The 9,288-nt window shown below is 39.9% G+C and overlaps 1 protein-coding gene across 3 annotated transcripts; it reads right to left on the bottom strand.

Annotated features, from left to right (window-relative positions):
* Nucleotides 1–234: 234 nt before the first annotated feature.
* Nucleotides 235–4,949, bottom strand: LOC110660738 (transcription factor BIM2). 3 transcript variants are annotated; one of them, XM_021819138.2, is made up of 9 exons: nucleotides 4,222–4,949; nucleotides 3,953–4,086; nucleotides 3,554–3,638; nucleotides 3,140–3,209; nucleotides 2,954–3,049; nucleotides 1,570–1,985; nucleotides 753–882; nucleotides 559–644; nucleotides 235–372 (listed from the first exon to the last, which is right to left on the bottom strand). In XM_021819138.2, the coding sequence occupies exons 2-8, from the start codon at nucleotides 4,074–4,076 to the stop codon at nucleotides 564–566; spliced, it is 1,002 nt and encodes a 333-aa protein (XP_021674830.2). In that variant the 5' UTR covers nucleotides 4,077–4,086; nucleotides 4,222–4,949; the 3' UTR covers nucleotides 235–372; nucleotides 559–563. The 3 variants fall into 3 exon arrangements, with proteins under 3 accessions (XP_021674830.2, XP_021674831.2, XP_021674829.2); XM_021819139.2 differs by having other exon boundaries at nucleotides 235–644; nucleotides 1,570–1,667; nucleotides 1,770–1,985; XM_021819137.2 differs by having other exon boundaries at nucleotides 235–644.
* Between the last annotated feature and the right edge of the window lie 4,339 nt (nucleotides 4,950–9,288).

The raw sequence follows: 9,288 nt of genomic DNA, 5'->3' as shown, positions 1-9,288 counted from the left end.
TAAATAATAAAATAAATTATATGATATATACCCTTATTAGTCATTTCACATATTAACAGCAATAGCTAAATATAATTTTACCAAACACTTAATATAAATATCATCACTATCGATTATCACTATCACTAACAATAATCGGTTGTATTAAACAGTTAATCCAAACAGGCCCTAAATTTATATTTGAGCTGTTTGACTCCAGGTAATTGCTCTATAGATCAGGTGGATGAGGATAAATTACACACTGACAAATCCCTATGGCATATTAAGACATGAAAACTCAATCTCTTCCCACAAGGATTGCCCCCAAAAGGTTTCATTCAATTTATATATATGATACAACGATGATACACTCAATGTGCTCTGATCAGAGAACTGCGGGGAAATTCCAGGGAAAACATATTATCTAAGGTGATAACTCTTGACATGAATCTCAAGAAATACTGCTATGAGTCCAAGAAACAAAAAGCATAGCATGTACACCAGGGGAAGAAATCCAAGAGAAATAGTAGATCAAAGGATAGAGAAACAGAGAGAATATGAAGAGCCAAGAAACTATACCAGTCTTATGTCTTCAGCCGTTTTTGAGCCCGATCTGAGTCCCCTTCACTGCCCACATCCCTAAGATTTGTCACCGCTGGAGGGTTCTGAGGAAGACACATGACATGAATGACATCAAGTAAAATCGTAAACTTCAGGATACCTTTCTAACAAGAACCACTGTTTGTTGATCATCTTATTTATCAGCTCTATACCTTAGCAACAGATGTTCTAGATGTCAGCCCTTTATTTGAACTCCTTCCTAGATCAATCTGCACCGAGACATTGGCCTGTGACAAATCAACACCAGCACTCTGCAGTGCTCGTGTAAGATTGTTCAACAACCTGGTTTGCACAAATTCCATATCCATGTTCAGCCTATTATTCAGTAACCAAATCCTAAAAAAGGCCTCCAAAATTTGAAAATTAAATTGTGGCAATGGTCTGATCCTAGCCTTGAATTGCATCAGACAGATACATAGCCCTTCAAGAAATTATAGATGAAGCAGACTTCAACAAAAACACCTAATTTCTAATTCACGTGGGTTTCAAAACATCTCGCAACAAGAAAGACATAGAACATTCAAAACCTAGACTGCAATCATGCCATCACCCCCACCCAAAATAAAAATAGCATGAAAAACAGCAACCATAAAACTCCAGCCCACCCTAAAAGAGAGATCATGTTTTCTGCAACAACCAAGAAACATAAGGTTTTCTTCATGGCATTGACAATTGTAGAACTTCCTAATAAAGAAGAAAACAGGCAAGGCACGGGAAAAAAAATAAAATATCAACCTTCAAGTAGTTATCATTAAGTATCTTGAAGCTACAATAAGAAATATGGAACAGTTCATTAGGAATATAAAGTTCCTCAGCATTAAAGGAACCACAAAGAAGAATGAAGGTATGGGAACTGGAGAGGGAAACACAACATGATATGGGTGCCCCAAGTATATGAAAAAATGATTCTTCTTAGAACATTATAAAAAGAAAGAGAGAGAGAGAGAGAGAGAGAGAGATTGCACCCACCCTTGAGAGTAAATGCTGGAGATGCTGATTGTTCCCCCTTCAATTGTCAGCTCCTTTTGCTGGTTCATTGTCTCATTTGTGATGGGAAACTCAGCTAACTGTGCATCAGAAACAGGTTGCTGAAGAGGATGTCCAACAAGACCATCATTTTGAACAGGAGTAGGCATTGTTGTCTGCAAGGATGTAGGAAGAGGCATAACCTTGTTTGCTAATTCAGGCTGCAGCTCCACTGCTTTGCAAGCAACATCTCTGCTAGGTTCAGATTCTACTTGACTCTGTGTGCCTACAAGCAAGGTTGGGTTAATGGCAATGTTATTCTCATCAAATTTCCCAGGAAATGTTGGCCCTGGACCAGAACCATTTTTTATTGCTTGTGGGTGACCAATGAAACTTGGAACGCGCCAGTGACTATTTCTCTGTTGCAAAAAGGGAAACTAATGAGTTATTTTGAGAAGTTTCTAAATGGAAATCAATACAAAATCCCCACCAATTACAGTAAAAAGCAATTAACATGAAAACTAAAAGGTAATTACTTTCAAGGAGATCCGGAAACAAGAGACTCAGGATAACCTGAACACAATGAAAGCAAAACCAAGCCCATCACAATCTATTGGGCTTAACTCAATTAGTACACCAGTAAATAAATACAAGAAAACGCAAGCATATCATCTGATCACGAAATACATCACAGGTAGGCAGTTTAAAGAGAAATTTTCATTACAAATTATACAATCAAGACTTACACTAAATCCAAACTGCAAAGGCTTTTAAAAGAAAAGGGTAAAACATGAAACAGATATAGCAGTATAGCACACATGGCATGTTGAAGGGACTATCAGTGGCATTAACCACACCTTTTTTTTTAAAAAAAATTTTACAGATTCTATGCTGGTCAATCCATCAATCACCAGATTTGTAGCTCATTATTTTTTAATTTTTTTAAACCATAGTTTGCTGATGCATCTATTCATAGGGTCAACCAAAGACTCCAAAGGAAAACGTGATTTTCCAATTGCAAGATGATAAATGTCCATATTGACCTCTTAGAAAGGATTATGAAGGTTTCTGTTACAATGGCTAACTGTTATTATATTATTTATTCTCCATAAATTAAGACATTCAAAACTTCAAAGAATCATGAAAACTGTCAGAAAAACCAAACTGTACTTATTCACTAAATCAAACATCATTACTGCCAACAAATTCAATAAGTGAAATTCTCCATAAGTTTCATCCTATGTTTGATAGTTTCTTTCCAATCATAAAACAAATCACCAATTCTAGGGTAGAGCAAAAGTAACCTGCATATGGTGTTTACCCACACAATGCAATTGGTTGAAATTCATAAGCAGGCAACACAGATGACCAAGCATTAGAACTTTACCCATGGCATCAACTTTGCAGGCTCAGAACTCCATCCTTGGTATGAACCCTCATACTTTTGCACCTTTTCCTGTAAGTACTGCACATATTCAATAACCTGCAGAGGAACTTTAATATTTAGTCAACAAATTTAAACCATATAGTATTTGCATAGATGCTTTAGTTGATTCTCATATTTAAGACATACCTCTAATAGAAATGATGCTGTATCTTTCTTTTGATCACTATGAGGTATAAGATCTCTCAATATCTGAAATCTGAAAAAAATAGATTATGGTTCATCAAGCTATACAAGTTTTATTCTTCATTAGGTTCACAAACAATGAGTGACATTCCAAACACTGTCTGAATCCATCCTTGATTTTATTGACAAATCAATCTCTAAAACTTAAAACATGGATAGAAATTTTAACCAGCTTGACTTATAACTGCTTGTATATCTGTACCTGCAATGATATACAATTTGCAGCAGTAAATACAGAATAAAAGTTCAGAACCTTTGTGGCCAAATATTGAAAATATATTCCATAAATGCTCAAATGCCAACATTAAACTACTTATATCACCAAAACGACCGCCAACTTTGAAGACAGTAACAAACCTCTCATTGATCTTACTCCTTCTTCGCTGCTCAGTGACTGAATGCTTCGATCTTATTGCATTAGCCTTATCAATATTCTTCCCATCTGCTCTCCATAACCAAATCTCACATCACGAAATTTTCAAAATAAATAAATAAATAAATAAAATCAACACAGCAAATGAAACTCAATACCCCATTGAAAAAACACTACTTTAACGTCACAAAAACCAAAAAAAAAAAAATCCAAAATTTTCCACTGGGCAACAACAAAACAGCGAAATTACACTAGCTCTTGGCTTTTAAGAAATGAGAAATCAAAAATCAGGCTCAAAATGAGGAATAAAGTAGCGCAAAAAATATATCACCTTTAAAGAAAAGGAATAAAATTGAACTGGATCTAATAAAACATAAGTTTACCTTTAGAGTTATTATTACTGCTGTTGTTGTTAATGACATTCGAACAGGCTCCTTCTTTTCTGGAACCAAACTCCTCCTCCTCGTACTCTTCCTCGTCCTGATTCTGATTTCCTTTTCCTCTCATTATGCCGATTCTGTGTGGGAAAAAAAAATAAAATTCAGTTTCAGACAAGAAAATAATTTCTGCTCGATTTGCTGACAAATAAGAAAGAAACAGATTGAAAAATAAAAGCTTGTGAAATGAAAATTTGAGAGATTGAACAAGAAACCTGTAGTATCATATAATCTTCAGAGTCAGGTAGAGACGGAGTTCTCTTTCATAATTATATATTTTTTTCTTTTTTCCGGCGAGCACCACCGTAATTGGACTTCTACTCCGACTCCACCAATGGCTTGTTTGCTCGTGACTCGCGAGCGAGGAACCGAGGTGGCTTTCTTTTTCTCCGCTGGAAGTGGAGTACAAGATAACATGCGGGCTAGACCACGTTCTTCCCGTGTGGTTCAACTTTTTTAGGTAATTTGGCCCTCCGAAGTTACAATCATTCTTTCCCCACTTTCGTTTCTACAACTTGTCGTATATTAGAGAGTGAAAGACGCAGCATCAAAGTTTAGATATTTTTTTTTAGAACCCCCAGGTTTTGAGAGTCCCTTGAGTTTTCACTGTGAGGGTGGTTTTCCTCGCCCTTCCAGGTAGGGAAGATCGCCCTCAGCTTCCCGTAACTGGATGTGATCGCCCCTCCTCATATCTGGTGGAGTTGTATAGTTTTTATTCTTTTGGTGAAGGAGCTTGGATTTAAGAGAGGACTGATTATTTTTCTCATTTTTTATAGATTGATGTATATTTAAAATTTTTTTCTTAGATCTGTGTTTGTTATGTTCAGGTGGTGCAAGAGTCTCGCGATATGGGAGTAGTGACTTTCTCTGTGTAGGTCATCACTGAGATGAGGCTCAGATTCATGGTAGTGTTGAGAGTGCAAATTAACTAAGGAGGATTTGTCCTTTGGTTCTGGTTGTCACGACCCAACCTATGGGCCGGACCGGCACTAGCACCTGGGCCAGCTTAAAGCTCCCGAGGCCCGTAGTAAGCCTAACTGTTCATTTACTCAATTCTAAGGCCCATTTGGGCCCAATTTCAAGAAAACAAACGGACAGAGTCCGGCCATAAAAATGGACTTTCCAACGGGGAGTTTTTTACTCACCCGACCTGTAAACACAATATATAGTTATTTGGGGAGCTCAGCTCACCCTCCACATACTCATCAACATAAAAATAAATGGGAGCTCAGCTCCCTCATCCAATCCATCAAACATGCATAGCATATTAAGTTTACAGACCCAAATCAAATAAACATTTCTAACACATGCGGAAATTCTAAGATTTAACAAGTTTATACAAACAGTAATAATTGACCTGCGAGGGAGAAAGCAGGTTAACCTCAAAAATATCCTCCTGTGGCCTGTAAAAATTTTTGAACAGGAGTGAGCATTCGACTCAGAGAGTAAAATATCAATTTTAACCATAATCCCTATAACTATCTAAAACTAATGCACCCTGTAGAGTAAAATGCAACATCAACAACATTTTCACATCATAACATCAAAAAGGTAATTTGGAGCACTCACACACCCTGTAGTATCAATCATAACATATGGGAGCTGATCCCTATACTCTCTCTTAAATCCAACTCGTGCCAGTAATTACTCAAGCTCGGACTTCCACTTAATAACCAAATCGAGGGTCCCAAATGAATTACTCAAGCCGTGACTACCCTCGAAAGATCGGGTCCCAAATAATTACTCCAGCCGTGACTACCCCGTCCTATCCATAGTCCACACCACATCACACGCAAGCAAACGAACGCACACTGCTCCAAATTACCACAACAACATCCATGGCACATCAACATTTATGAATGCAAAATAAATCGTGACTAGAGTTTAAATACATAAATATATGAATATAAGTGATGCATGTGGATGGTTGTAAATATACTAATATCTAAATTACAATTAAAATTAATATTCTACTCACGGACTGACGACAATCACCGTGTGGGCGGAGGAAGAAGGCTGTCGACTCACGACAATTCTATTACAATCATTTAATAAATTTGACTCAATACAAACAAAAAAAAGACCAATACGCCCTAAGTCGTAGAAAATCCAGAGTCTCCCTATACCTAGGACCTACCCAACTCGCAAAATGGCTCAAAACACACTTCTATATTCACAATCCATATATCCACAGCTCAATCATATCACACAGCCCTCCCGCCCATCAAATCGATCATCCATCACAATACGCAAAATTTCAATTTAGTCCTTATTATTGATCATTTTTGCAAAACCGCCAAACAAGCTCTAAAAATTATAAAACTTTGCCTCATGGTCCTTAGCAATATTACTAAGCTATTGCAAAAAGAATCGTAATTTTCTAAGCTACCACGAATATTTTATGGATTTTTAATCCTATTTAAGCACTAGAAAATTACGAAAAAGCAAGGTTCGGGTTTACCTTTGCCGATTCCGACTTCAGGGACGCACTCGGGACGTCTGACAATGGGGGGTAGCCAAAATCTCGGTCCAATTCGGAGACTTTTCCAGAATGCAGTTCGCCGGGAAATTCTGCACTTGGCCAATCGTCGAATTTCCGTGAATTGAGGATATCTACACGAAGCCCATAACACGGGGGTTAGTACATAAATTTTTCAGAATTTTCTAAGCTCATTTAATGCTCGGAAAACACTGCGAAGTTCCGTGGGACCCACCGAAAAACGGTGTCGGAAAAATTTGAAATTTATGTCGCCGCGAAGCTCTCAACGAGTGGAGTGCGCTGGTAGCCTCGGTTTTCTCGTGGGATTCACGGTTTTCGAGAAATCTAGCCCAAAAGTCGAAATGGGCTAAAATCTTCCCGAGCAAAAATCGGACAAACCGCTCGATGGATTTCGGCGTTCTTGGTGTCTATGGAAAGCTCTCGCCGAGTAGATGATTTTAGACACAAGACCCGGTCCAATTGGTGGCCGGATCGGCCGGATTTTGGCTGGAGAAGCCGAAACGCCGCGCGCGCAGGGGAGGGGCGTTCGCGCGCGTTTCCGGCCGTTTGGGGCGGCGGCCGGCCTACCGGGATACCGGGAGGCGCGTCGCAGGTGGGGACGCAGGGGAGGCGGCTGGCCGGCGGCTGGGGAGGGGAGGAGAGAGAAAAGAGAGAGAAAAGGGAGAGGGAACGTCGCGCGCGGGAGGAAGAAAAAGGGAAGAAGATCGGTCCGATTCGACCGGTCCGATCCGGTCCGGTCCGGTTCGATTCGGCCGGTTCAATTCGAAATACAGAATTTTGAATTTTTACTCTGCCTTGGGACCGAAAACGAGGTCCAAAAATTCCAAAAAAATTCCAGAAAACTCAGAAAAATACGTAGAGTCCAAATATATTTTTAGTTTTGTCACGTAGTCTTTAAATAAATTTTTAAAATTCATCAAAGTTTATATTTTCGGAAAATCGAACCCGATTTTTAAAATCCGAAAAATCTCAAAAAAATTCCTAAAATTTAAATAAAATTAAAATACCAAAATGCTCATAAAAATTAAAATTTTGGGGTGTTACATTCTTCCCCCCTTACAGGAAATTCGTCCTCGAATTTTACACAAGGCAGAATAAATCGCATGATTATACATTGAACAGATAGGGGTACGTGCTACGCATGTCCCGTTCTGACTCCCAGGTACACTCTTCCACTGACTGGCTCCTCCACAAAACCTTAACCATAGGGATCTGTTTGGATCTTAGCTGTCTTACTTGATAGTCCACTATGGCTACAGGTTGCTCCTCAAATGTCAAGTTCTCTTTTAGCTCTATCACATCCGGCTGCAGTACATGAGAAGGATCGGGAATGTATTTCCTGAGCATGGAGATGTGAAACACGGGATGAACGTGAGAAAGGTTGGGTGGTAGCTCCAACCGGTAGGCAACTGCTCCAACTCTATCCGTAACCTCAAAAGGTCCAATATACCGAGGTGCCAACTTGCCCTTCTTTCCAAATCTCATGACTCCCTTCATTGGAGAAACCTTCAGGAATACATAGTCGCCCACTGCAAACTCCACATCCTCTGCATGCAGGGTGCATAACTCTTACGCCTCTTGAAAAGCTTTGATCTTTCCCTGATTAAAGGAACTACCTCTGAAGTGTACTGCACTAGGTCTACATCATGCACCTTCGCTTCCCCCATTTCTGTCCAACACAGAGGAGACCTACACTTTCTTCCATATAATGCCTCATAGGGTGCCATCCCTATGCTGGAGTGATAACTATTGTTGTAGGCAAACTCCACCAAAGCTAGCTGCTCATCCCATTGACCTCCAAAATCCAAGACACTCATTCGAAGCATGTCTTCCAGTGTTTGGATTGTCCTTTCGGACTGTCAGTGCATGCGAGGGTGGAAAGCCGTACTGAAGTTCAACTGTGTGCCAAGTGCCTCCTGCAACTTTCTCCAAAACCGAGAAGTGAACTGGGGCCCTCTGTCAGATATTATGGAAGCTGGAACTCCATGCAATCTGACTATTTCTCTAATGTAGAGCCGGGCATACTGTGCCACAGAGTATGTAGTCTTTACAGGTAAGAAGTGAGCTGATTTGGTCAAACGGTCTACAATTACCCATATCGAATCATATCCTCGCGTGGTACGAGGCAACCCAGTCACAAAATCCATGGTGATCATTTCCCACTTCCATTCTGGGATAGAGAGCTCTTACAGCTTCCCTGACGGTCTCTGGTGTTCAAACTTCACCTTCTGACAAGTAAAGTACTTGGACACAAAGTCTGCTATGTCTCTCTTCATACCATTCCACCAGTAGCTATCTTTCACATCATGATACATCTTGGTGGAGCCTGGGTGGACATTGTACAGTGTATAGTGTGCCTCTCGCATGATTTCATTCCTGAGATTGTCCACATCGGGCACACATATCCTAGAACCTTGCATTAGGGCGCCATCATTGGCAAATCCAAACTCACCACCTTCACCTTGCTGTACTCTTTCTATGATCTTCATCAGTTGTTGGTCTGTCTTTGGGAAACTCTAACTCTGTCCCTCAAGTCCGCCTCACCTAAAAGTGAGCCAACAATACCCTCATCCGAAAGATCTAGGATTAAACCTTGATCCATCAACTCATGTATTTCCTGAATCAATGGTCTCTTCTCTACTGAAATGTGCGCCAAACTGCCAGAAGATTTTCTGCTCAAGGCATCTGCCACAACATTGGCCTTTCCAGGGTGGTACTGGATGGTGCAATCATAGTCTTTCAGAAGCTCCATCCATCTTCTCTGTTTCAAGTTTAAATCCCT

The sequence above is a fragment of the Hevea brasiliensis genome, chromosome 13, assembly GCF_030052815.1.
Source record: "Hevea brasiliensis isolate MT/VB/25A 57/8 chromosome 13, ASM3005281v1, whole genome shotgun sequence".
NCBI lineage: Eukaryota > Viridiplantae > Streptophyta > Magnoliopsida > Malpighiales > Euphorbiaceae > Hevea > Hevea brasiliensis.
This window is presented reverse-complemented; position numbering and strand designations above follow the sequence as displayed.

What these genes read in the sequence shown, in the direction of transcription:
- LOC110660738 (XM_021819137.2), bottom strand. Translation starts at nt 4,076, where the DNA reads ATGAGAGGAAAAGGAAATCAGAATCAGGACGAGGAAGAGTACGAGGAG. An exon ending in CAGTAATAATAACTCTAAAG is followed by an intron (nt 3,639 to 3,952) that starts GTAAACTTATGT and finishes TATGGAGAGCAG; the next exon opens with ATGGGAAGAATATTGATAAG. An exon ending in CTGCAAAGTTGATGCCATGG is followed by an intron (nt 1,986 to 2,953) that starts GTAAAGTTCTAA and finishes TTTTTGCAACAG; the next exon opens with AGAAATAGTCACTGGCGCGT.